Source organism: Halichoeres trimaculatus, unplaced genomic scaffold (genome assembly GCF_033239565.1).
Source record: "Halichoeres trimaculatus isolate MK-OKI-2021-1 unplaced genomic scaffold, fHalTri1.1 fHalTri1_scaffold_7, whole genome shotgun sequence".
Classification (NCBI taxonomy): Eukaryota; Metazoa; Chordata; class Actinopteri; order Labriformes; family Labridae; genus Halichoeres; species Halichoeres trimaculatus.
Genome location: NW_027437185.1, coordinates 20,922,037 through 20,949,797, shown reverse-complemented (window position 1 = coordinate 20,949,797; position 27,761 = coordinate 20,922,037). Strand labels below are relative to the sequence as shown.

General features: G+C 40.7%; 3 protein-coding genes across 6 annotated transcripts in view; 2 read left to right on the top strand and 1 right to left on the bottom strand.

Moving 5' to 3' along the window:
• Positions 1 to 20,757, top strand: part of kcnip1a (Kv channel interacting protein 1 a) — a 46,475-nt gene extending 25,718 nt beyond the window's left edge. For 2 of the 3 annotated variants that reach the window (XM_074674133.1, XM_074674134.1), the window contains 7 exons: positions 15,581 to 15,705; positions 17,901 to 17,970; positions 18,047 to 18,117; positions 18,261 to 18,368; positions 18,447 to 18,551; positions 18,863 to 18,925; positions 19,263 to 20,757. In XM_074674133.1, the coding sequence (XP_074530234.1) occupies positions 15,581 to 15,705; positions 17,901 to 17,970; positions 18,047 to 18,117; positions 18,261 to 18,368; positions 18,447 to 18,551; positions 18,863 to 18,925; positions 19,263 to 19,310 (590 nt within the window). In that variant the 3' untranslated portion in view covers positions 19,311 to 20,757. Of the gene's footprint in view, positions 1 to 3,535; positions 3,776 to 15,580; positions 15,706 to 17,900; positions 17,971 to 18,046; positions 18,118 to 18,260; positions 18,369 to 18,446; positions 18,552 to 18,862; positions 18,926 to 19,262 lie in introns of those variants that run through there. The other variant, XM_074674135.1, reaches the window with a different exon arrangement.
• A 117-nt stretch (positions 20,758 to 20,874) lies between these two features.
• On the bottom strand, positions 20,875 to 24,676 carry tlx3a (T cell leukemia homeobox 3a). The gene is made up of 3 exons (XM_074674132.1): positions 23,979 to 24,676; positions 22,705 to 22,942; positions 20,875 to 22,072 (listed from the first exon to the last, which is right to left on the bottom strand). The coding sequence occupies exons 1-3, from the start codon at positions 24,403 to 24,405 to the stop codon at positions 21,889 to 21,891; spliced, it is 849 nt and encodes a 282-aa protein (XP_074530233.1). The 5' UTR covers positions 24,406 to 24,676; the 3' UTR covers positions 20,875 to 21,888.
• dock2 (dedicator of cytokinesis 2) overlaps positions 22,923 to 27,761 on the top strand; it is a 133,919-nt gene continuing 129,080 nt past the window's right edge. Inside the window, exon 1 of one of the 2 annotated variants that reach the window (XM_074674127.1) lies at positions 22,923 to 22,991. The gene's annotated coding sequence lies outside the window, so the exon portion shown is untranslated. The remainder of the gene's footprint in view (positions 22,992 to 27,761) is intronic. The other variant, XM_074674128.1, reaches the window with a different exon arrangement.

The window sequence follows — 27,761 nt, the reverse complement described above, 5'->3', positions numbered from 1 at the left end:
CACAATAAATGTTCTTACGTAATTTTTAAAAAAAAGTTAAGTAATGAATTTAAACTACGACGTTACAACTGAGAGAATGTGTCTTTCCAGTGAATCACTGCAAATCTCTTGGGCGGTCAGTCAACTAGCTCACAATCACATCAAGTTAGCGGTGTTATCATGGCAAACGAAGCAAGTTCCAGTCGTTCTTTCCAACATAGTTGGACAAGGAAATATGAATTTATTGCCAGAGATGGCCGGAGATCTGTGAAGGTGTGGTATGTTAGCACATAAAGTGTGCAGTGTCTTTTGGAGACCAAACACGAAAACAGCGTTAGCAAAGTATGCGAAACAGAGCAACACATTCAAAACATTCTGTACTGTAAAAAAACAGGAAGCTAAAACAGCACTAGCTAAACAAGGAAAGCCATTAAAGGAGACTTTCCTATCAGTAATCTAAACGTTATACTGGATCATTAATGTCATGATTCAGGTTAAAATTGCAGCCCATGGATTGGATCATTTTGAAATTTGCCAAAAACTAAACAAAACTATATTAATTGTATAATTTTTCAACTCCTCAGTTTCAGTTTCAGTTTCTGTTTATTTCGGACAAATAAAACAGTTGAAAACAAAAACAGTCAAATTAGGGGTACAGCATACCACAGTTGCTTTTACTTACTAATAAAACATTCAACATGTCCGAAAAGGAGTAGGAAGAAGCAAAAGCTTATCATGTCCTACCCCCACTTACTCTCCCTCTTAATTAACCAAAATATTTTCCTTACTAACCACCACTCCCCCCCCCCCCCCCCCCCCCCCCCACTCACTCCTTCACTCTCAGTGAGCTTTTTTTACCTGCTAAGGCATAACAACTCACATAACATATGTCATCAACTTTTCTTGCTTCACACACATTGCTACAACTCAATAATCAACACTTGTGTTTCCCTTTTTTTGTTAACAAAGTTTGTCTTAAATTGAAGAACAGTCTGTACAGAATTGTGTTTCTCTTCAACTGAAAGCATCAACAATACAAGCACAAAGCAGAAATTCTTCTGTGAAATAAAAGTTCACTTACATCAACTCAACCATGTCGTCTTAACATGAGTTTTGACAGTAATAAACATGTAACATGGCAGACTGTTATTACAAAGTTTTATTTGCACATTGTTTGACTGTGAGAAACAAGACAAACCCAGGGATGTGTCATTAAAAAGGAAACAGAGCTGCAGTGCAGAATTTGTGCACAATGGCTGAGCTATTAGAAGGATAAAGCTGATAAGTGGCTGATGCTGTCTCATGTTACCACCAGCTGACACTTACATGATAAACACAGACAAGATGATGTTAAGAGGAGAACAGTTGAGTATGCTCTGAGTAGTCATCACACTAAGATAAAAGCTTTTCACAAAACTCATGTTAAATTAACAAACACTGGTCTGTGCGGTCTTACTGTTTATGCAGATGCTCTCCATGACGACTGCTCTGTTCAATGTAAATTTATGGTACAATGGGTCTGATCTGTGTCACAACGACATCAGCAATAATAAAGAGCAAAGTTGATGCTTAAAAAAGGTTGTTTAAAACTTTCAATGACCTCTAAGACATAAATTGTACTAAAAATGTATCTGTGTTGCGCTACATTTCAATTTTTTAGGTTTTTCAATTATTCTTCCTCCATTTTTTTAATGCATGAAACAGGTAGTTTATTAGAAACAAGTCTGAATATATGTTGCAGTCCAACACGACACACCACCAGCAACATTCTCATGTGAGGTTTGAAGTCATGTATATTTATCTATTAAGTAGGGATGCATGTTATATCGGTATCAATATCGGTATCGGCCAATGTTGGTCATTTTTTCACATATCGATATCAGCGGAGGTGTAAAAGTGGGCTGATATTTACTCATTAGCTGCCAGACATTTTCAGAGCATCTTTCAAGACCCAAATAATGTTGTTTTCTATGACTATGTAAACACAAAAACTACCTAAGAAGAGTGGACTCTCTTCTTTTATGTCTCTCTTACTGTTTTTGATCCAAAAAACAGTCAAAACATACTTTTTTGATCGCATTCATCTCCAGCGCTCCATCCTTTGATCTTCTCCATAGTCGTCTTTTCTCACGATATCGCCGCTCTTTCTCTTTGAACTTCCTTGACACATCATCTCAGATTGTTTTTTTTTTTTTTTTTTAACAATTTTGATATTGGTAAATATTGTTCATCGGCCATAACAGCAATATTGATACCAGATATCGGGATCCGCAATTTTTTTTATATAGCTACATCTCTAATATTGAGCAATAAAATCTTTTGTAGGAGGGTGTTTTTCATGAAGAGCTCTTCTGATGCTTTGGTTGATTTATTTTTCTTAATTCAGTGACGGTGGTCTTTATTGACTCTCAGTTTTAAATGCAGATCCTCGTCTTGTTTCTCTTTCAGTGGGAAATCTGGGCTCTACACTCAGCCCTGCATCCTTGAAACATGTCATGTGTGTCTGCTACACACACACACAGCAGTTGTTTTGTCATCTGTAACTGTCCTCCAATTTGTCTGTTTGAGCTTTCATCACGCCTCACCATGAACCTTGTTTGTATTGATCTAGCTGTAATTAAAACGTGATTTCTTGTGCTTTGTGTGTGTGTGTGTGTGTGTGTGTGTGTGTGTGTGTGTGTGTGTGTGTGTGTGTGCAGCACTTACAGGCTAAGGCACACCCTCCTGCAATGTAATCTGTCACTTGTTCTTATCCCTCGACTTAACCCTCTTTCTTTCTGTGTCTTGCTGTTTCCAGCTTTTCAAATCTAACTCTCCTCACTTCTCTGACTTTAAGCCTTTCACTTCTTTCTGCTCTCTTGCTGCCTGCCTGTCTTTCTTCCCTTCTTTGCCTCTGCCTGCCCTATGAGCCAATCTGCCACTTCGCCCCTCTGCCCGTCCCCTGTAAGCATGTGTATAGTCTGAATGTGTTTGGTTTCCTATGGGTGGATGAACAAGGATGATGGATGGAGGGAGCGGAGGTGGTGATGGATTGAAGTGGCTTTTTCCTGAACGACCAGTGATGCTGAGGAGGGGGAGAAAAACAAGAAACATGCACAGAGCTTTTCCTGGGTTTGTCATGCTTGTTTTTCCCCTTCATTCCATAATTCATGTTTACCTCCACAGTCAATATTTCATCTGCTTTGCATATTTGCTCTCTATCAGAGGGAAACAGATGCCTTTAGGTGTGAAATGCAACAGGGCATGTTTGTTGTTTCTCTTGCAGGATGATTCACGCTGTGTCATCATTTTAAATAAATGGGTCCTCCTGCATTAATTTATTATTTACTAAATCAACATCCTGCTGATTTCACGCTGAATCACTGATGCTCAGCTCCAGCTTTTGGCTTGCGGATAAAGGTGGGAGGGAAAAGAGATGGAAAAAGGCTACAACCCCTAAGAAAAAACAAAGAAACGGGAGGGAGGGACACTGAGAGTGGGAGAGCGTGGGTTGGGGGAAAAAGAAGGAGAGAGAGCAAATAGAGGAGGAGCGCTGTGAGATGGAGTGAGGAGGCATGAAAGGAGGGATGGGAGTAACAGGGTTTCTACTGAGGAGAGAGAGGAGGAGGAAAGAGGGCGTGAGGGAGTGCGTGTGTGTTTGTGTTTGTTGAATGTGTGTTGTAGCCGTCCAAACACGTGACAAAGAGATACAGACTTCAGCACACAGACACGCTTGTTTCCAGGACGACAGAGGCAAACATGGGGGCAGTGGTTGGCACGCTGACCATGCAGACCAAGCAGAGGAGGCCGTCCAGCGGTGAGGGAACACACACACACACACACACACATGGATATACATATACACACCCTCATACTCACTTATGAACACACATGAGCACGCACACTTTAAAAAAACCACATGCATGAGCAGCAAAACTTTGAACTGTTTTAAATTCAGCACATGAAGTGAGCTGCAGTCCAAAGATTAATACCTGTTGGTGTTCAGCTCAGATGCAGAGGAGAAAAGAGGGAGCATGGTGTGTTCTGTGTGTGTGTGTGTGTGTGTGTGTGTTTGTGTGTGCATGTGTGTGTGTGCGTGTGTGTGTGTAGTTGGAGTAAGAGAGAACAGGACAACAGGTGCTAACAGAAAAAAGTATCCTTTTTTTGTTAAGACAACAAAGTTGTAGCTCATCTGTTTGTGTGTTTGTGTGTGTGTGTGTGTGTGTGTGTGTGTGTGTGTCTGTGTGTGTCTGTGTGTATGTGCGCTCTCTCACACGTGTTCCCCTTGAAGCAGTTTTTGGCAGACAAACCAAAGAGGAAGAGCAAGAGTTGGCTTTTTGGACTCTTTCTGATCCTGCCTGTTTGCCTGAGTTGGTGTGTGCATGTGTTTGAGAATCTGTGTGTGTGCCTGTTTGTCCGTCTGTGTGCGCAGAAGCGGGCATCGAACGCCAGTAAACACACAAACACACACACACACACGCATGTCGAAGGTATTTGTCACTCCGCTCACACACTGCTTTTCCATCTTGCTGTTACCTTGGAAGCACGGTAGCCATGGCAACAAAAGATGTCAGTTTTGGGGTGGGAGGGTGTCGGTGGGGGCGTGAGTGAGTGTGTGTGTGGGGGTCTTTGATGAGACTGGGGTATTCCTGAGAAAGCCAGGTGAAAGAAGGAGAGGAAGAGATGAAGAGGGAGCAGAAGGAGGTTTTTGTGATGACCTGTTGCAGGATCGTTTTACTACACTCTGCATCTACACAAAAAGCTACAAACCTCATTTATGAAAACCCAACAAATACAAATTTGTGACTGGGCACACAGAGCAGGAGATCATTGCCAGTGAAAAGAAACCCTCGATTAATACCGTGCACTCATTTAAACTTATCTGTAGAGGCAGCCTATTACCGCTTTGCCAGTGCAAATTAGGCCATACAGGACATTTTCCAAGTGAGTGCATATGGCTCGTTTCATCTTTTGAATCAGCCCTTTTTGTTGTTGTTTCTCTCCACAGGCTCCAACAAACACCTCTCCTCATGGGCTTTCAAAAGGCAGGGCGTAAATGTGTTTCTATTTTGAATAATGAGGTGGTTGTAGAGGCACTCACATTGTGCAAACGTGTGAAATATGACTCTCCTTGCAAAATGAAAACAAACCTCTTTTTTTTATTTTTTTTATTCCCTCTCCACAAATACTCCTGCAAAAGATGTGAAATAAAAGAGGATGTGGAGCCGCGCAGCTATTTGGAGCTTGTTTATAATTCTGCTGTGATATTTGAGCGTCTCCCTCCTGCTCCTCATGTTCACTGCGTGCAGGATTAGCGCCGCGGGGCTTGTATGTGTGCAGGCGTCTTTTTCTGTGGGGTTGCAGATAAGTTGTTATCCGAGGTTGTTACAATGACGGCAACACTGAGAGGGAGTCGGTGCTTGGCTGTGATATAGCTAGATTACATGTTGACATGATTGATCCTTAAAAGCAGGAGCTCATCAGTGTACTTTAGAGAAAAACATCTGCCGTACGTTTGCATCCTTATGCTTGTTTAAACTGTCTGTTTCTATCAGGGCTGCCTGCTGTTCCCATGACTTTCTTTATTCTCTCTCAAGTGTTCCTGTTTTTCTTTGACAGCCTCTTTGGTTGTAGTTTCCTCCTACCTGTTGTCTTGTCTGCCTGGTTTTGTCTGGCAGCTGTTTTTCTTCTCATCTCTGTGGCCTCTGACAACTCATCCCTCTTGCTTAATTTTCTCCTGGCATTTTCCTTCCCTCCCTGGTGAATTCTTCATTTCTTTCCAGCCTCTGTATCTCCCTCCTTCCTCACTAACTCCCTGCAGCAATGTTGTCTCAATCTTCTCCCTCTTCTATTTTTTCCTTTACTGCCGCTCCTCTGCTCCCTGTCTCATCTTGTTCCCTTGCTCTCTGCATCTCTCAACCACGTCTTTTTGTTGTTTTTCTCCATCATTTCACCTTCTGAAGCTTTTCTCCTCTCCCTAATATTTTCCCTTCGTTCCCTCCCACTCCTTCGACACGACTGTTTCCCTTTATCTCACTTCTAATTTCCCCAAACCTCACTCTCACATGCTGCCACCACAATCTGCTCCTGGCAACCTCATCCTTACACCTCTCCCTCCTCTCTTTATGCCTCCATTCTTCCTCTCATTTGCCTCCTTTCTCCATCACCCACGCTCCCATTAGCTGGTGTGAGTGCTTATTAAGTCATCTCATCATTCTCCTCCCCTGGTATCCAGCCGGGTGTGTGTGTGTGTTGGTGTTCTGTGTATGTGTGTGTTGTTGCAGATTCTGAGTCTAGACATGTATTTACTCAGAAATCACTATTGGCATCCTGCTTTGTATGTGTGTGTGTGTGTGTGTGTGTGTGTGTGTGTGTGTGTGTGTGTGTGTGTGTGTGTGTGTGTGTGTGTGTGTGTGTGTGTGTGTGTAAAAGCAGTATATGACTCACTCTTTGAATCAACGTCAGTTCGGCATGCACAGCAGTGACATTAGGTGGATTCCTTTTGGTGTGTGTGCATCTATCTTATGTACACACAAACACACAACATGGCAAACACCCTCCAGCACTTCCGTCGTCCTGCTTCAGAGGCTGAAGATAAGTAAGCAAACAGAAATAAGTGTGTGTGTGTGTGTGTGTGTGTGTGAGGGCATACAAGCATGCCAGTGTGTGTTTATCTAAAGCCCGTGGTTCTCGCAACTCAACCTGTGACCCCTGAAATAATGTGCTCACACATTGGACACATGTGGCTCTGTGTTAGTATGTTTGTGTGTGTTTGTGTGTGTTCGTGTGTGTTTGTGTGTGTTTGTGTGTGTTCAGTGAGCAGCTCAAAGGCCGGTCAAGGATTTGCCCTCATGTCCTCTGGCTCCAGCGATGACTGTGGAAAACAATGTGTCTTGGAACGAGAGCAGGGTTTCACGCTGAAACACGATTATGAAGTGCAGCTTTCTGGTGATGTCTGAAGAAATGTTGCAGCTCAAGTCTATTTTTACGATGCTTCCTCCATACCGAACCTCAAGGGAGCCCACGGCCAGTGGAGCTGCTGTTTTCTCGCAGAGTGCTCTCCATCGTTGAGGGGGCCGGTGAGAGCGAGCCCTCTCCATCGCAGCCCGAACGGCAGATTAGGCTAATTCAGATTATGCAAATGACACGCTTTCTGGCAAGGATTACAGGACACGGTACGAGAAGAAAGGAGGAGAGCATGGCAGCGATAGAGAGGATGAAGAAATGGAAGGAGAGTTTGGCAGAATGAGGGAGATAAGAATTGTAGGAAATGTGAGAGTTAACATTTAATACTAAAGTAGTTTGACTGAGGAGTGAAATGATGTATCCGTGTTTTTCTTGATGTTAAAGATAATTTTTGTAACTGTTTTCACCTGGGAGGAAGTGACAGGCAGTCTTGGCTGAAAGTTAAGGTCAACAAACAAGCTCAGAGAGAAAGGAGTTCAGGCTTTTGGTCTCTGTCAAGTTGTGTGGCTTTTAATAGCATGTGTAACAAATGATGGCGAAGCTTTCTAGGTTGGGTTAATCCAGGGTTTACAAACCTGCAGAGTTTGCAGACTCGCCTCAGGATCACAGAACATGCAGCTTTTAAAGCTTTGGGAGAAGGGACAAAACTTTTCAAAGCCACCTCTGGATCAGAAACCTCACTGATGATCCAACTATGATCTACATTTTGTAACTCTGTTAAGAAAAGTGTGAATTATGTTATTATTAATAGTTTGTACACAATTTGTCTCATTCATTAAAAAGAGGAGAGCAGAAGCTTCTTGTGAACACTGACTCTTAACTAAATCCTTAATCCATACTATAAAACCCATTGTTGGATTTCCAGGCAAAGACCCAGTGGGTTCAGGGTCCCTCAGCAGCAGACTCTTTGAAGACACTTTTTTTTTTAACATTTCTTTTGGTGAAAAATTGAATGACTTGGTAGAAAGTTGGAACAGCCAAATCCCAAACCCCAACACGCTGTTGTTTGGACAACCAGAGGGAAAGACCAGCTGAAAGGGTGATGTCAGGCTGAAGAAGAAGAAGGAGGGCTTTGATAGCACATAGGTCTCTGGAAGCAAAAGACCTTTTCCTTCTTTTGTTTCAGAAGCAAAAACTAAACCATGAGAGGAGATGGCTGGCTCGCCACTTACTCACTCTTCTTGATAAAGTCAAACTAGTTAAGAAAAACATGTCGCATTCAATAAGTCATTCATATGAATACAACAGGGCAGTCAAACCAACAGAGATCAAACTGTGCAGATATACTGTAAGCCATCATTTCAAATGATTTACTTTGTAATATAATGTTTTAGTATAATGGTTTAATAGTTTGCTGATTGCTGTTTTGATCTGTTGGAGCCTCAGTTCCTCTGTCATGGTCAGCCCCACGGATAAAATACATGTGTCTGCAGCGTTCCATTACGGATCAAATATGTTTCATTTAAATCAATCTGTCAACTTACACTGGATCCGTCATGTTGCAGGTAATATGTCGCCATTATTTTTGATGAATGTGGAGCTGTGATGCATAAATTCAGCGTAGGGATGATCAAGCGGGAATGTGTGACTGGGAACTACCTAAAACACCAAGTGACTTTCAAAATAAAACAAACCACGTTCGTATGTGGCTTGACTGTGATGATAAAGGGACATAATGAGCGGAGCCAGACCAGGAGTCAACAGGTTTGAAGTTTTAGATCCCAACATGAATAAAGAGGCAAGGCAAGTTTATTTGTAGAGCACAATTCATACACAAGGCAATTCAAAGTGTTTTACAGCTAATATAAAATAAATCACAGTAGGCAAAATAAAATCAATGCATAAAATCACATCATAAAACATTAAAAATCATTAATTCAATTAAAAGAGGAGAGTGCAGATAAAATACTTTCAGTTGTTGTATGCAATGCTGAACAGAACTGTTTTCAGCTAGGCTTTGAACATTGTCAGAGTTGAGACCTGTCTCACATCTTCTGGCAGACTGTTCCAGATTTTGGGGGCATAAAACTGGAATGAAGCCTCACCGCGTTTAGTCCTGATTCTGGGCACCAGCAGGAGACCTCTCCCTGAGGTTCTCAGAGACCGAGTTGGTTCATATGGTTCTAGCATGTCCGAGATGTACTTTGGTGCTAGACCATGAAGGGACTTGTAAACAAGCAGAGCTGTTTTAAAGTCTATTCTCTGAGCCACAGGAAGCCAGTGCAGAGACCTGAGCACTGGACTAATATGGTCGTATTTCCTGGTTCTGGTCAGAACCCGAGCAGCAGTGTTCTGGATGTACTGCAGCTGTCTTACAGCTAGTTTTTAGCGTTCAGTGAGCAGGCCGTTACAGTAATCTAACCTGCTGGAGACAAATGCGTGGATCAGTCTCTCTAAGTCAGGTTTAGACACTATTCTTATTATTAGAGAGACTTATTAAGGGAGAGGGAAGCGTGTGACTCGAGCTGTTTGTCAGTCATGCAGCTTGTCGGACTCAACACGCAGCCGGTGTAAGTTGACTAACGCAGTCAAGACCCAGTGCAAGAGAGTCGCACTGTATCCGGTGTATTTCTGGCGTCACTCCCACAGTTTTCCATATTCTTCTCACTCTGAGTGGTGATTCATTTGCAAAAGGTGAAATAAGTTGTCTCTTCTTGAGCTGTCTGAAACAGCAAACTGCGGCAGTGTCTGATAAAGTCTGCAGAGTGACGTCTTTTGAACTACATCCTTATTTACAGAGCCGAAACACATCAACCAACCCATCATCTGATGAGGAGTCGGAGTATGAAAATCCAGTGACAACCTTAACCCTTACCTTTGGCATTGAGGTAGCAGCCTCAGTTACTTGTCAGATTTACCTTGAGATGATGAATGCTCTTGGCATTCCCTGGCTGACAGACTGCATTGGTTTTACCTACTTGAAAAACATGGGAACGTTAAGTGTGCATTATTATTATTACATTATTATTATTACAGGGATGTGACACTCGTGGGAGCATGTATCCCAGGAACAGAGGCCTTGAGAAGTCTGGCCTCAGTGATATTGGATGCTACTAATCATCAGGTCTATTTACAACCAACGTGGTCGCTGTGTTTGTATTATCAACACAGAATAAGAATTACTTTTTTGGTGGTGTTCAGGGTTGGTCTGCTTGTGATTTTCAGGGACAGGATCTCACAGTGCAGTCTGGCGGGGAGGGCGTTCAGGTTTTTATTTCTTCTCATTTTAATTAATGTGTTTCTGTTAGCGTCATCAAGCTGTGACCTTGAGTGGGCTTACAGCAAAGTAATGTTTGGCTAAGGTTTTCTAGGGCATGGTTTTCCAAAAAGTGCATTAATCCTGCCCCTAGCATAGGAGCTCAAACATCTTGTGGTCTTGTTTTTAAGTCGTTGTAAAAATGTGTTCGTGTAGTTCAGTATCAGCGCTGCAGGAGATGCACCAAACTGTCAAGATGAAGAAGAGCTGACCTGGAAACAAGGCTTCTGTTAGATCAGTCTGTCTACACGCCAACAATCACTTGTGTGATCACAGATTCAGCAGCCAGAATGACCATCCTCACCACAGGGAGACAGGAAGCACCTCCTCCATCTCTGAGCCCCTTTTGGAGGTTTTCTGAGCACTTCCACCAGGAGACATCTCTGTGGAGGACTTGAAGCTCACTGGAGGGATTTAATATCCAATCTGGCCAAGGGAAGCTTTAGGATCCCAATTTAAGGGCTTGAGAGAGGAAAGACTCCACTGTGAAAGAAAATACACGAAAGGAAGTCCAGAGGTGGGTAATGACTGCAGGGAGGAGTGTCAGATGTGCTGCTGCAGGAGGTTTTTCTCCGTGACTCAATGACAGAAGTGTTGCTGATTGGTCACAGCAGGACACGGCTGAAGGTTGATTACTGCAACAAATACAATTTGCACTCAATCATCCTCATCATGTGATGTTTACACTACGGTGTATCTTTTAAATATCTGGCAAATTAAATTTAATGCTGCTCTCGTCACTAAATTTAATTTCGCTAAGCACCGCTGCCATAGTTAACAACAAGGTTAAATTGGCGGCTCTGCGGGAAACCTTATGATACAGCAGAGCCCCCTGCTGTCTGCAAGGCAGCCGCTACACTCCCACCTAACAGACAATCTCAGCGTCTCTTCACATTCACATTATTGACTATGGATCATGATTCAGAGCCAGAGTTACAGGCAAGCAAAGTTCTTATTTCCTATAAGGGTATTTTAACAGTATGACAGAAAGTATCACCTAAATCTAATATTTGATCTCAGGTATTAAATCTTTTCTAGAGGCTTTGACACGCTTGGATGTCCTCTCCTCCTGTTAGTATCTGCTGCCCCCCTCTGGTACAAACTGGATGTAGCAGGTAATGCAGCCAGGTGGCTCGCCTTTCTCAGTCAGATGAACTACACTGCAAAAAAGTGACATCAAGTTTTTTTGTATTATTTTAAGTATAAATTGTCTTGTTATACTTGATTTGAGCCACATTTAACTTGTCAGTCCATAAAAATGCACTGTTTAAAGTTAACTTAAGACAAAAATGAGCTTTTAATTGTCTGTAACAAGTTAGAAATATCTACCAGTGGAACAAGAAAAATTAGCTGGAAACTAGAATAATGTCTTAAACAAGTAACTTTTGTCTTTTTCCACTGGCAGATTTTTTTTTTTACGTTTTACAGAGAATTCAGACCTCATTTTTGTCTTTAAATCACAATACATTTTCCTGGACTGGTCATGTGATTGTGGCTCATATTAGGTCTTAAGAGGCATTTTCTACTGAAAATACGACAAAAACACTTGATAAGATTTTAGTTTTTTTCCAGCGTACAATATAAAGTCTAAATACAACCTATACAGTTCAGACACCATCGTACTACAGGCATCAATACTTACTGATTTAGATGTTATTTACATTGTAGAGTGAGCCCTCTTTAAAAGACTGGGCCGTGTAATGCTTGGAAAGTCACTTTGTTATAATTTAAGCCTCTGTTGTTTGGGGATGAGTGTGTGTCTTAATGGAGTCCATTAATCAGCTGAACTGCTCTCTCTCTCTCTCTTTCTCTCTCTCTCTCTCTCTCTCTCACACACACTCTCTCACACACACACACACTCACACACACACACACGGTCATACAGTAGAAGGAGAGTTTATCATTGTTATGGTTTGCTCTGCTTGGACCCTGGAGTTGAGACTCTGTTTCCAGAGAGTGGAGGACACGAGGACTGTAACAGAGGGAGAAGAGGGGATGGAGGGTGACACAAAGAGAGGGGGAGAGAGGAAGAGAGAGGCAAGGTCAGGATGAGAGAGAGAGAGAGAGATGCCCCAGGGAGCAGAGAGACAGGGGGAAAAAAGACAGAGATAGACTGAGTCAGGTGAGTACTAATCTCAGTGTAGGAGAAGCAGGATGGGCAGAAAGTTTATAGAGAGAAACCATCCGGAAACCGCTCAATTGGGGTTTGATTGGGAGATAAAAAGCTATTTCTAAGTTTTATTGCAACAAAATAATTTTATATTTCCTCTCGGTCAAACCCTGAAAAAAAAAGAAAGCTGTGAAAAGTGAAGGAAGAACAAGCCAGCGTAGAGAAAAACAGAAAGGACTTAAAAATGGAGAAAGAGCCACAGAGTGAGAACAGCTTACACACTATAGCCATCATCCTGCTTTGCTGTGGGGCCGTCAAAATGCTGCACATGCTTGGAGTCATCTCTGTGGATGGTGAGTCAGTCAGTACGACAACTTCTCTCTCTGTAAGCAGGCACTAAGAAAAGGAAGAGTCTGGAAGAGTTTAGGTTTCTAATGCTGAGGGAAAGATCTTGATTAGTTACGTAGGGGTCTTAGATGTGGTTAAACTTCTACTTTAATTATTTAAGCTCAAATTAAAAGTAACTTAAAGGAAGAACTTGTAGAAATTGTCAAGCATTGTTGGATATTTGCAATTCTACCTGCATGTACAGAAGTAAAAGGACTGTTCCCTGGTGTGGCTGTCACATCCTAGAGGCCTTGTGAGTTTTACTCTGTGCTGCCCTTCGATATTCTAAATCTGTTACAGCCCCATTTGCACTGACATTGCTTTATCTACTAATTGTCATTCTTCCATAAAAATGCTGCAGTTAGCTACACAAGGTCTGATTTCATCAGTGTTTAGAGGTGTGATCTGTGTGCAGCAACAGAAAAAGGTGGGGCGTAATGCTCAACTTATGATTCCTTTTAAGTGACTATAAATGTGTTACAGTATTTTCTAGACAGTATACTGCTTTAATTTTAACTTCTTTCATATTGCACATCTTTCTTTATTCTTATGTGTTCGGTTATTCTTATTCCTCCATTATTTTGAGTATTAGGGCAGTAAGTTGGCCTTCTTTTAAGGAAATAAATGCTTCTCCATCCACAGACAGCTGTTCCCTGATTTGATTTTTGTTATCTGATCTTTTTTGTACAGCAAATATCATAAAACAATCCAACTTGTAAAACCAGGACATATAGGAAGAACAACACCTAAGATAAGCTTTTAAAAGCCTTTGGAGGGCGGCTCATACAGAGAGAAAATAACAAGTAGACAACAATCAAAATCCTCATTTGTGTTTCCATAGTTTGAGATAAAAAATGTGAAATTAGATAAATACTAACTCCTGACTCCGGTTTTAATTATATTTAAGTCAAATCACTTTCCTTTATTTGCAAATAATCAAACAAAAAAAATCTTTAAAGTTCTTTATAGTTTGCTCGAAAGAAAACAAACACAGCTCAAACCGTTGTCCAAAAATCTTGATGATAAAACTTTCATTTTAATGTATGCCATGAAAGGTGTGCTTTATGATGCAACTCTGAGATGAGCTGCTTTGGACTGGGGTCGTTTTTACCAGAGCCACTGAGATTTCAAACAGTCCAGAGAGTCACAGAAAAATTTTTGAGGAGAGAATATTCTGCCACTATATGATGTGTGAACCATTTAAAGCTGTTAAACTAAACCAGAATATAAATCTTTTTGCAGATTGGATGTTTTTTCCAGGTGTTACTTTTTTTGTTTATAGGAGAAACACATCAAGATATGTGAATTCACTTTGAAGAATATGTACAGTGTGAGTATGTGAGTGTGAACCTCCTCTGACATCTGTCACTGAGAGAGGCTGGAGTGCCTGGATGAGTGGTGAGTGGTGTAAAGCATGCATGTGTGTATGAGTGTGTGTGTGTGTGTATGTAAGTGTGTGAGGCAGGAGTTATAATCTATAAAAGCAGCTCAACATAACTTCTGTGAAGTCATAATGTAATCATGTGCCCATAATGTAAGAATTAGTCAGCTCAGTGTAATGAGCTCTTGCTGAATAACAGGATATGTTATCTTATTTCATCTTGGCTAATTTAAAATGTTGAATTAGTTTATTTTTTAATCTTGCAACATAATCACATTCTGTAGTGCTGAGCTCTGGTAATGAGCTGGTTTTGTTCAGGATGCAACATCATGACTGACTTTAACTATTTAAATCAGATATTGTCTTGTAGCAGCACCTCTGTGCAGTTATTAAGTTATTTGCACAAATCTTTCTGCTCATGTGTTAAAATTAAACACTGGATTCTGAATCTTTGACTGCTCGTCTGTTGACTGAGGTTTGAATCAGCAGTCGCTTTCATGACACAGTTGAAAAGGAGACGGTAACTCACTTACAGAATAGGACTGGAGAGGTGCAGGTGTAATGAAGCTTTACGTTGCACTAATAGTACGGTCACACAGATAAATGTTTCTATTTCAAGACTGTTGATGTTTCAGAATCTGTTTTGCCAAGGACAGCATGAGCATTGTCCTCTGTGACTCATCGTTAGTGAAGAACAGGAACCCTGAAAAAGACTCCAGGACACTCTTACTGTAACACATTAAATAAGCTCCTGTCTGCTTCACCTCCCTTATGTTTTAAGTGAGTACATGCACATGCATTAACTGTAACTGAAATGAATCAGAAAAAGGTTAGAACTAGATGCCTTTCCCCAGCTTATAAGCACCACCTCATAGACAGAGCTGGACAGGAGGAGGTCTGACTGTGATGAAGAATTCTAGTCTTCATACAAAGTACCATCTTATCACTTAACAGCCTATAACTTCTTCTTCTTCCTTTTCTCTGTTCTTGCATTTTACTACAGCACATTATGACCTCTTTATCATATTCTTAGTTTTTATTACACTTCTATTAAATTATGCACAGTTATAACAGTATGCATAATTACTATACTGTAGATTGCTTCAGGGAGTATGTGTGTGTGTGTGCTCACTTTAGCTAAAGAGAGTCTGAGGTTGAGAAAGGGGAGGTGTCTGTCACACTGTCACATTCCCCATTGTGCGTGTGTGTGTGTGTGTGTGTGTGTGTGTGTGTGTGTGTGTGTGTGTGTATCAGAGTCAGTGGTTTGTCCTCTGTCCCCTCCCCTCCAGCGAGGACAGTAATGAGTTGTTAATCAAAGGGCCTGTGAGAGGGGGAACATGGAGCCGTTAGACTGACCTCTAAATTGGAGTCACTCTGCCTCTCATCGTCTCCTCTCCATCTCATTAAGAAAAGTTTTCAGCACCTCTGCTTCTTTACTGTATTACCTGACCATCTCTCTTCCCTACTTATCCTTAGTTTTTATGTTTCTTAAGGAATGTATTGTGTTTGTGTGTTTCTCCAGACAAAGCTGATGATGACTTGGAGATGACCATGGTGTGCCATCGGCCGGAGGGCCTCGACCAGCTCGAGGCTCAGACCAACTTCAGCAAAAGGGAGCTCCAAGTGCTCTACAGAGGCTTTAAGAATGTATGTCTATCTTTATTGACCTTGTTATAAAAAGAAATAGTTGGAATTAACAAGCCAATGTGTTCTTGGAGACTTTGTGAGGCAAATTTTTTTAAAGAAAACTTGATACTAAAACACAAAAACAGATCTTGTTAAAGCTCCTGTGAGAAACTTTCATCTAATGTCAGTTTAGCTCCCCTACTGGACAGAGATGTACATTTTATTACTGCTGGTTGTTTCCACACCCTGCTTTCTTTTGATGATGTCTTCACACCAGACATTTAAAAAAATCTACAACAATCCACCAGCTAAATTTGTGTGTTTTTAAACACCAGAATGTTAAACTCACAAAAAATAACTTGCTCCATCAGCAACTACCAAAGCCTCACCAGTCTATTAACATCAAACAAGGATGGAGGAAGCTGGTTATGCTACTTCAGGCAGGGCTAACTTGTTAGTACAATTTAACGCTGGAATCAAGTGACAAAGATTTTCACAACTTACCAGATAATCTGAACCCCTCTGTCATTTTCTCAAATCAAGCTCCTTTTCAGGTGGTATTCACATGACTGAAGGATCTCCATGGTGATTGGCTTTTGCAATATGAAGGGTTTGCTGAATATCCACATTTTTCAACTCTCTCCAAAAGCTAATGAACCAAGTAGAGAGCTGGATGTGGTGCAACTTCACGCCACTTACAAAAATACTTGCCACCTAAAGTCTTGTCTTCTTTGCTTCTTTACATTAACTTTACATACAAGTGCCTCATGAATGATTTGTGTTTGGTGTGAACACAGCAGTCAGATGTGTCACGCTGAGTAACAGTTTGAAAATGTAAAGAATGACAGTTTCTCCACTGAACTATCATATGATATCTACCGTCTTGGAGAGGTTTCAGGAATAAGAAATTAAAACATAGAAAGTGTTAGTCTTGTTGCTGATGGTCTTTTTTGCTTTTGAAGCTCACGGAGAAGCGTTAGTGTTATCATCCACCTGTTTCATGCACCACTAGGAAAGCTCTCAGAGAGCGCAGACCTCCGCCAAGCATGTTGTGATTGTGACGCAACACTTAAGTCCTACTTTAATATTATACTCCCTTTCAGCTGACTATCTACTACAAATTGTTAGCTGCAGGTTTGTTTGATAATTTGTTACCTGACAGTGTTGAAAATTGTGATGTCCCAGTACATATTTCATATTCCAGATCTTAGTATCCAGAAAATTGCCAGGATTTGGATCGTACTTTTACATTTGTCAGAAATTATCATGACCTTGTCTTGTATTGTTTTGCAAAGCAATTTGGCCATATATTGTGGAGTGAAAACGGCCCTATCTCACAATGATAAAGGATCCTTTAAAAAAAGTCCTGGATCCAGACAGTGATCCAGATCACCTCCAAATTTTTATCATTTCTTCCTTATCCCATTTTAAACATTTCCTGAAAATTTCATCAAGATCCATTGGCTAGTTTTTGAGTTCGCACAGACAGACGAACGAACTCTCCGAAAAACATAGCCTCCTTGGCGGAGGTAACTAAAGTCTCCTCACAAGGACTCTAATCAAATAAATCCCCTGGTCCTGTCAGTTTGTGAAGTAAAACTATTTTAAAACAGCAAGAACAAAAGACTGTTGCAAAATGTCCAACTATATGAGGAGGTGATGAATGTAACCTTTGGCATAGGGCCAGAAACTTTACAACAAAGCATCAGTTTTTATATACAACTCAGTGCCACAAAAGTAGGACACTGCGTAAAATACCAATAACAACAATATTTGCCGATCATGCAAATTCTACAAAATAGATGCTAAAACTAAATTATTCAAAATGTTATAACAGAAACACATTTGAAAACAGTTAGGACAGACATAATGTAATACCAACTCTTTTTTTGGCAACACTGTGGTTGTTTGGGAACCCAGGAGACCAGATTCTGAACTTTACTATCTTTCATTGTTTAAAGCCTTTCTGAATCAGAGCTGTGTGTTAAATGATTTCTTTAGGCATTCTGTTAATCTTCTGAAGAGTCAGGTAAACTTATTTCACCAGCAAGAGCTGGACATAGTGTGTTTATGTAAAACTCAACCCAACAGCAACACCCTCACAGGACAGTCTGACTTTGCAGCTGCGGTTTAGTCACTCTCTGAATGTTAACTTAATCTCTGAATATTCCTCTTTTTTAAGTTTTCTGTCCTTCTTTCTTTCTTTTTCTCTACAGGAGTGTCCCAGTGGTGTTGTAAATGAGGAAACTTTCAAGCAAATATACTCACAGTTCTTCCCACATGGAGGTAAAGTAAAAGTGTGTTGTACTTGTCGCATCAATTCCAGGTTAACGAGTCTCAGCACTGTTGTCTTCTCCTGCAGATGCCAGCACGTATGCACACTTCCTGTTCAACGCATTTGACTCGGCGCACACCGGCTCCATAAAGTTTGAGGTGTTTGCATTTGCACTTTTTTAAACACAGATATCCAGGTTTTGTGAAAGCTTCTATTCAAATTTTATTAGGTCTACTTTTCTCATTTCCAAACCTTTTCACCTTTTCATGTTTTCATTGTCATGTTTTTTTCTCCGCTTCAGGATTTTGTAACAGCTCTGTCCATCCTGCTGAGAGGAACCATCACTGAGAAGCTACAGTGGACTTTCAACCTCTACGATATAAACAGAGATGGATATATAAACAAGGAGGTGTGTTTTTTAAGTGTGTATGTCTGACCTCTGACATGAAGGTTACAAGCTATTGATACATGCACTTCTGTTTGACAGGAGATGACAGACATTGTGAGAGCAATATACGACATGATGGGGAAGTACACTTACCCGGTCTTAAAAAATGATGCACCCAGGCAGCATGTGGATGCTTTTTTCCAGGTAAGAACATTTGACTCATTTATTAGTGTCTTGGAAATAAAACCCTAACATTAAAAAAAAGGAATGGATACGTCACTTAAGCAAATAATAAAAAAAAAATAGTCAAAAAAAAAAAAAAAGGATGAAATAAATAAACATACAGGGGATACACCGACTTGGCAATGTGGTCTTTGTACATGCAGGAAATAAAGCTAAGTTGAGAAGTTACCAAACGTATTAGCATTTGTGGCATTTAATGTATAACTGATCATGAAATTATCTTTCCTCATAAAACTTGACTCAATGAGCTGAAAAAATTCTTCTTTCCACAGAAAATGGACAAAAACAGAGATGGTGTGGTCACTCTGGATGAATTCATCCTTTCCTGTCAAGAGGTACTTAGGCTTTACTGTTCACCTTTTACAACACAGACATCCTTACATACTACTGCAGACACCAACAAGTCTAAAAATGAATGAGAGCTTAAATTATTTCTAAATTGTCTACAAATTTACTTACTTCTGACCAACTGATTCTCTGGCTCTTTGCACATCATCCTTCTTTGCAAATCTCACAGCACTGGCTATTAATTTAGGTGTTTGCTTGCTTTTATGGGTTTGTCTGCAGAGGGGTTGCTGAGTAACATTTTTACTGGCTTTCACTGCCCCCTAGTGGCTAGTAAATAGAATTAAATGATGTTTGGTGGATCAGCTTTTTAATCTTCTTTCGCAGGATGAAAACATCATGAGGTCTCTCCAGCTCTTTGAAAATGTCATCTAAACTACAAAGGAGCAGGGGAAAGGTGCACTAAATACACGGAAAGTCAAGAGAAAAGAACAAAGATTAAGGCGGAGAGACAATGACGTAAAAAGAAAAAGAACAGGATCTTGTCACTGCATGGGACGATGGGACCTCATGGAAAAGCGTTTTGCTGTTACCAATTCATGACAGCAAACTATCACAGGTATTTTGAGAAGTCCTTCAGACTTCAACCCTTCATTGGATCTTGTCGTCATCTCTTATTTTTGATGTTTTTCCAGTTACAGACACTCTGGACCTTGTGTAAATAGTAATTCTCTTGAATTTGGTTAAAATGTTTCTGTAAAATGAAAATTAAACCAGAATATCAAGCTGGACATGAATTACTTTAACAAAGTTTAGCAATGAGATCAAACTAGGGACATAAATTAACGTCGTCTTTCATGATGGATCTGTGTGAATAAATTAAGGTGAGCAATATTGTGAAGAATGCACTACAGAGGGCTGAGGAAAATTTTTACACGTGTGCCATACAAATACTCAGTTGCAGATTACTCAAAGTGCATACGTTTTGGGAGCAAAGGTCTCAGTGGGGCTGTCTTATTTTTATTTTAGATCCGTGTTCATCGGACAGTGTGCAACAGAGCTGAATCTGACCTCAGATAGCTTGCATTCATCTCGTGTCAGCTTACAGCAGCCTTAAAGCTCCTCCTGTGTATTTTCCAGTGACGTCTTTCAGTGTTAAAATGTTAGAACAAAACTTTAGATATTCAACGTGGTGTCTGTGGCGTTTTCTGCTGTGTGAACCAATTGTCTGTCTATGTGATCTGTTTCTGCCTATCTGTCTATCTTTCTGTGAAATTAAACTAAACTGTAATAATTCGACCTGACACTAATCATTGAATAAAAAATCCATTCAGAGGTGTTCCTGGTGTAAAGATGCAGGGACGTGCATGTGTGTGTGCGTGTGTGTGAGTGTGTAATGCGTCTGTCTGCCTGATTAAAAATTGCTGTTGCATGTTGCTACATCTTGTGGACGCTCCTGTCAGTCCATCTAAACGGGCTGTGTTTCTGCTGAAGAGAGGAGTTTCTTAGAGGAAAAATGTCGCCTGAAAGCGCCCGACATTTCACTGTGAGGGACAGACAGGGGAAGCAGAAAGACGGATGATGAGAGAGACCTTTTCACTGATTCTGAAGGAATGGAAGCCATGTTTCAAACAAGAGCCATCATGTGGAAGATTGAGCAGGACAAAAGTACAGATTTAGAGATGATTTACCGTCATGCCCTCTCACTGTGCTATCAATAGTGTAATAAAACTGGCTCTCATCAAATGTACCCAGACATACTTCAGATAGACTGACAGGCAGGTAGATAAACAGACAGCTTAAAACTGTCAGTGTGAAATCATGTGTGTGTTAAAATATTGTATAAAACCATTCTATTTATCAATAAACTTTTTAAAAAACATTAACTGATGTCTGCCATCATTATTATTTTTACATTGTATCTGTATTAATTTTCATACAGCTTATAATTACTGTGTATTGAAATCTGAATCATTTTTACGGTGCGTCATAAAGCGCAAGAACAGAAAGAGTCACAAGAACGGTTTATGCTGTTATTTACACATATACAGAGAAAGTACAAAAACAATTGTACATTTGAGCCTGCATCCCAGAGGACGCGGCCCACAAATAAAGCATGATAATGTGCATATGAAAAAACGTCACCACCATCACTGAACATGCATCACTCCTTTTATTACCCAACTTACAGCTACTTTCATATTTTCTGCACTTCTCTTCCCTCTTATCGTGGCATCTATTTTTCTTTTTATTGCCGCTCACAGAAGAATTTCCCCCATGTTTTAACATTTTTTGTTTAAAGAGTAAGGTAGTGCACCAAACTGTGCATGTGCACAGGTGATTGAAATTGTAGTGGGTACATTTAAAATGAGACTGTAAGAAGGTTTAAGCACCAGCATATTGACGAATGGTCCAAACAAGCTTTTATATGTGTTTTTATGAAACTTTTTTTGTTTGATTTTTATTAAAAATAAATGAGGATGTTTAGTTAAAATATTTTTTTTTGGAACTGATCTATTGTTAACGTGTTTCAGTACTTGCCTTGGTCTTGGCTGGTAAGAACTTGTTATCTTAAGTATAGCAAAATCAGTTTGAGAGGAAAAAATATTTATCAAGTAATACTGTAGTGTGAAGAATGAATTTCTTTTTGAAGATCTACTGGGTAAATGTCTATCTGCTTCTTATTCTAGTTGATAGAATAAGTACAAGCATAACAATTACAATCACAGGGTGACAAGAATTCTTAAAAACAAGTTCTCCTTTTTGGACATGAAAAAAGTCTCAGGTTCCCAGGTACTGAAGATTTAGTCTGAGAAAGATTTGTCTGAAAACAGGCACCACTTACCATCGTTTTAGGTCCATCGCCTTAAACAGATGGGACTTCTTCCTCAGTTTTTTTCTCCATTTCATGAGTCAAACATTAGTCCCACTGTCCTCATGTAGGTCTAATTGAATGTATTCAACCGCCCAGGGATAAGTGATACTGCTCATTGATTAGCACGGTGCCAGGGATCTATTCCCTCTCCTCGGCCCAGGGTTGGAGGTTCTGCAGGGCGTACAGGGAGGAGTTATGGGCGCACAATGGGTCCGACACCGCTGATTCGCTGAGGGACTTCTGGAGGGCGGACTGTTGCAACTGCAGGATGAGCCGATTGGCCTGTTGACGCTCCGCCTCCCGCTCCTCAGCTGTCTGTCTCCTGAGAGAGAACAGGAGTACATATCAAAAATTAAAAGAAACACATTACCAGAGTAATAAACTACAAAGGAAAGGCAAGAAAACATGTTGAATAAAAATATAGATACATGCTGCAAAATATCAACAGTGGTATGTCATTGAATTTAAAATATGAGAATGACTTAAGCAAAGTATTTGCAACAAAATAAAGCCTGTATTTAGGATGCAAGATTAGTGTTTACAAATGTTTCTTCATGTACCATTAAAAATTGTATACAAAACTACTATTTATATATTTCAATAAATTAATTAAAATGTTAAAGCTCTTAAGAAAGCACGTTTTGTTTTTATATAATGAAAAATATTTTAAACCAGACGTTTATCAAATACATGAACCCCATTTTTTTTTTTTTTTTTTTTTTTTCAATTTTATAAAAACCCCAATCGCCCCTTCTTTTTTCGGTTCCGTGTCAACCGGGTCAAATCACCGGAAATGATGTGTGAGATGGGAAAGTTTTGTTTTCCCAACGTCCCCAAAGGTGTAACTCGGAAAGACTAGAGGTATCTCATGCTTTCACGGATAAATTTCGATGAAATACTTTTTAAAATAAAAACAAGGAAAACAAACTTTATAAACACACTCTTTACACCGACCTCCACTTGGTTCTGCGGTTCTGAAACCAGGTTTTGACCTGTGCGTCCGTCATCTTCAGACTTTTGGCCAGGGCGGCCCGCTCGGCGCTGGCCAGATACTTCTGTCTGTGGAAACGTTTCTCCAGCTCGCAGATTTGAACTCTGGAGAAGGATGTCCGCGGCTTTTTTCGCTTTGGAGGAGTCCGGTTCTGGTACGGATGTCCTATCCGTCGCGTGACGGCGAACGGAACCAGAGCCGCTACGATAAGCAGAGAGAAAAGGAGAGAGAGAGACACACACACACACCGGTAAGTAGAAGACAAAGATTTGACACAGCCCCCAACAGAATAATTCACTCCCCACTCTGTATGGAAATTCAAGGCCATAGATCACACATATCTGCCCTGTTTGACAACAAACCCCAATTTCCACTGTGTAAGCCACGTGAGAGATACGAGACAGGAAATTTATTGAGAAAGATGAGTCTGGACAAAGTGTAAGGAACAATGCAATTTAAAAATGCTGTAATAGTTAGTATTTTTGTGTTCAAAAGGTGGTTTTACGTCGGTTTTAGGGGAAGCGGTGGCCTATTTAGTTATTCATATTTTCTTAAGATATAACAAGACACTCAGCTTTTAATTTAAAATTTTGAATCTTAAATTGTTCTCCAATTAAACCCTCTGTAACTAGTTTTAATGAAAATAAATATTCTAATTCTTTGCTCTGAATATTTTTTTATTCACAAGATATTTTTTAATTTTTACTTTTAGGCTTCTTAAGGCTACTTTGGTATGATCTTGACGTGAAAGCACAACCTCTAAAAATCACAGGCCCATTCTTATAAATTCTTCATGTTTTCCTTTAAATGCATTTTCAGTGAAAAGTTAGATTCATACGTATTATTTTATAATATTAATTCTTACAAAGTAATCCGTTAGTTTTAAGGCCTAAGGTTTTTGCCTGATTAAATACATAATTATATTTAAGATAAGTTATAGTGTTTTTATTTTATCTAAATTATTCATAAAATAAAATAAAATAAAATATTGTAAAATAACCCCTTTAACGTAAGTTAAATAACACAGAGACGTTGTTTCTAATGATACTGACATTAATCTCTAATGGTTAAAAACAGCGCTCAAACTTAGCCCTGTTCTGTCTCATTGAGACACTTGAAAATGGGCTCAAACGTGGTGTTGTCAATAATAGCTTTACAGGCTCTGGTCAAATGATGCTCAGCGTTTTAACATAAAATATTAACAAGATGAACCCATGGGGTCTGACAGCTGGCCCACCTGATATTCTGTCCTTGGCGAACCTGTTCCCTATCCAGGGGAAGCACAGCCCTCCAAACCCTGGGACAGCGCCCTGCACAGGGGCCGGGGGTCCCGCGGCTGTCATAGGTCTGTGGGCTGGGACTCGAATCACTCCCCGGCTGCCCAGACCCCTACTCTCCCCGTATGATCCGGCAGCTTCCACCGGGGGCATGATACCAGAAAGGGAGATGGACAGCGCGGTGTATGAGGGCGCGCTGGCGCCGGTTGGGCTTCCTAAACTGTAATAACCGTCCCCGCTGCTTAAATCGGATCCACTCTGTCTTCCAGCCGTTCGCCCGCTTTCTGGCTCCGTACCGGCTCCCAGGATCTGGTCGATGCCGAAGCTGATGGGCTCATGATGAGCCGGTTTAGGAGGAGGACTCGGCGCGCTGGGTGCTTGCTCCATCCTCGTCGCCCTGTCGCAGAAAAAAAACTGAAGTGAAGATGTTTTCCGGAGGATTCACAGTAGGGTCAAACTGCATCCAAAGTCACTGCCAGCTGTGTCTCCATCGCGGTCCAGTTGTGCTCCCAGAATCCAGCGCGTCCTCGTTGTGTCTAACAGGCCTCCTTCAGAGGACTGGCTCCTCTCTACAGGCTGTGTGAAAGTTTGATGGGCGTTTGGAGAGATGTGACGCTCACTCCTCGTCTCAGCGCGTCAAAACGCTCCGTCTGGTTGCTCCGTCCTCCTCCATCCTTCTCCACCTTTCATTGGTTGGCACCGTGATGACTGATTGAATGTTAATGGGGGTAGGCCCACGATTTGGCACAATTACCAAGACTTCCCATAATCAACCACTACGGGCGTCAGATTGTTATGTATAAAGGGCAAGTTATGGAACCCTTCGAGTGAGTCAGTGTTTGCTGTCGCCGTTTTTCATTTTGATGATAGAGAAAGGAAGAATGAGTGACAAGTCCATCGAAATGTATCTAGTATGTAAGACAATCGCACAGGGGATCACAGGACATCACTGTACTTTTACTCGTCTTTAATAATCGAAGAGCGTTTTGTCAATCATCTGTCAGTGCGCACGAACACACTCGCCGTGAACCTGCATAAGTTTTGATGACAAATGATTTAGAAGAAAAACAACTTTTTACACATCTCAGCGTCTGATGAAATTATGCGTCTTGTTCCCACTTCTCAGCCGAGACACGGCGGGTGCATAATTTGTCCTCTTTCTGTTTGTGTCACGTCTCTATTGATACATGTGGATTTTACGGGCATATTAGAGAGAAGTACTTTACGACCAGGAGACAATATATCATGGAAATGTTATAAAATAAAGAACACGAGGAGGATACAGCAGGCTAAATTTATTCTCTTTAATTCTAAATCCTTCACACCGTTGTTAACTTTAAATTAGACGAAGAGTTATTTTTATATTTTCCAGATTGTCGAATGAAATGCGGCATTTAATAGAAAAATATTGATCATACTCTTTGAGCCTAAACAATCATAACTATTTCCTATCCAATGCGTCACGTTTCAGGTTTTAGGTGTAAAAATGTAAAATATATTTGTGTTTCCGTGTTTCGAATGTTGCTGGTTTTCTGTCAGGTTATAGAAAACATGCAAATCACTGAAAACACTGACTTAATAATTCATTCCTGTAGATTTAATTTTGCATGCATTGTGAAATTTGTACATCTACATTATAGTTTTTGGAGAGAGTTTGGATTTTTCTGGTGCGTAATTACGCACAAGGACCAATTTCGTCTCCTTTTTAAATGACCAGTCAACAGCTTTGGCTGTGAATCACAAGCACACATCGCGCGTGGAAATGCACTACGTGGCCCTTATTTGTTCCCGATAGCCAGCGCCACATTAAATGACCTGACAGGGGAAGGCCATGGGCTACTCCAGATAAAGTGTCCGGGCTCTGGAAGCGGCTAACCGCTCAGATTCAATGTAACAGGCGCCCAAAGTGACCGGATAATCACATTTCCCCTAACTTGTCTCGGGGACAGACAAATGCGCGTGGGGTTCAGTTGCGGCAGGTGGCTTTTTAAGCGATCACATTACAAGACTTTAACAAACTAAGGGCCGACATATTCATTTAGTGACAGGGTTTACAGGGTTCATATTTGTAGGTTTTTAAAAAGATCTGCTCGAGCAGTCCATTAATCATCATCTGATGGGCATGTTTTAAAGCTGTAAACTGTAACGCTGTCTTCTTTTCCTCATTTTATCGGAGTTAATTAGCTATGAATGTCTATTTGTATTACAATTATTATTTTTGGACAATGCTGTCTCAATTATTCGATAGTATTTACTAGATTTAATTAAAACATTATTGTCAATTAAAAGTTTGATTTTAATTATTTGTTTTCATGAACTTAAAATAGGCTATCAAACGGAAGTGCAAACTGGGCTTGGCTATATATATTTTAAACAGCATCTCGTCACCTCACCCTTCACAATAAAGGCTTATGAGGCAATATGAGATGGGACAAGGCCTGAGGTGTTTGTTTGGCAATATGGACAGACTGAGTGTTGGCCGCCTCGCCCCGCCATATGTGAGCTCACCGGTGGCTTTTGATGGGGGAGAATTGGTCTGTTAGAGCTGTCAGCTTTGTGGACATTTTTATGTTTTTCCTCATGACATTTCCAAAATAATCGTTCCCCAAATCAGATATGCACACTTATTTTATCCAACATACAACAAAGTAGTCAAACTCCTTCCAAAATGGTTACATGGTAACTTCACGTTGGAGTTTTAGGATTTCCTAAAAGTTAACAATTAATGCATCCGTCCTCGATGGACCAAGTGAAGGCAGCTTCCTCCAGTCTGCTCTGAGCAGACGGGGTCCCACTGCTTGCAGATGTTGGGTGTTAGTAATCCGGTGTAATCCAATGATTATGAGCGATTATGACACATTATCTCTGACCTACCAGGGTACCACCGTGACTCCGGTTCATCCAAAACGTACTTGGACTAGCCCCTTATTCCGCCCGCTGCCAGCTTTTTCTGAATTTATTGATTGTCTGCTGACACAATCGCGTCATTTCATCGCTTCGAGATGACAGCAGAAATGTAAAAAAAATAATTGATACCAAGAGTCCACGTAAAAAGAACACACACACACACACACACACACACACACACACACACACACACACACACACACACACACACACACACACACACACACACACGCGCGCTGTATTTAAAAGGCAGCCTTAAGTGATCTCGTTGAGGCCAAAATATTTGGATGATGATTCTGAAAAGCCTGCAGCGCACACGAACAATTAAGATGCGCATCAATCCTCGTTTTTTTCCACAGGCAATATAAATGCTGACACCCTGATTCCAAAAGTCCAAAAAGAAACGACAACAAAAGAGTGAAAGAGTGCGATTTGTTTGAGAAATTACCACTTGATCTGCATAATCGGGGGTCTGGGCTGCAGCTCGGTACCCGGGGGCTGCGTTTTTATTGCGCGTCTCTTCGCCGTTATCAATTTCAGCAGCGCGCCTGACTTTTTAAAAGGGGGACGAGGCCGGCTGCCTCTGAATAATGAATGACACGCTTTTATATTGTCGCTAAAGTGCCCGTGATGTTACAATATGAAAAGGCAGCGGTAAGTAATAGTGCATTTAAAGGGGATGTAGTGTATTATTATGATGTAAAAGAGAAGCAGAGAGGCGGTGCAGAGAGGGAGATGAGTGCAGAGAGAGAGAGATTGTTTTATTACAATAAGAGGAGATGAGTTTGCCTCGCAGCGAAATGGGGACCAGTTAATGAAACTTTACCGCAGCTAAC

Bases quoted from the DNA above. Each gene is read 5' to 3' on its own strand.
- tlx3a (XM_074674132.1), bottom strand. From the start codon at position 24,405: ATGGAGCAAGCACCCAGCGCGCCGAGTCCTCCTCCTAAACCGGCTCAT. The intron at 22,943-23,978 runs GTGGGCCAGCTG...TGCTTATCGTAG, and splicing joins CGCCAAGGACAGAATATCAG to CGGCTCTGGTTCCGTTCGCC. The intron at 22,073-22,704 runs GTCGGTGTAAAG...GTTCTCTCTCAG, and splicing joins AACCGCAGAACCAAGTGGAG to GAGACAGACAGCTGAGGAGC.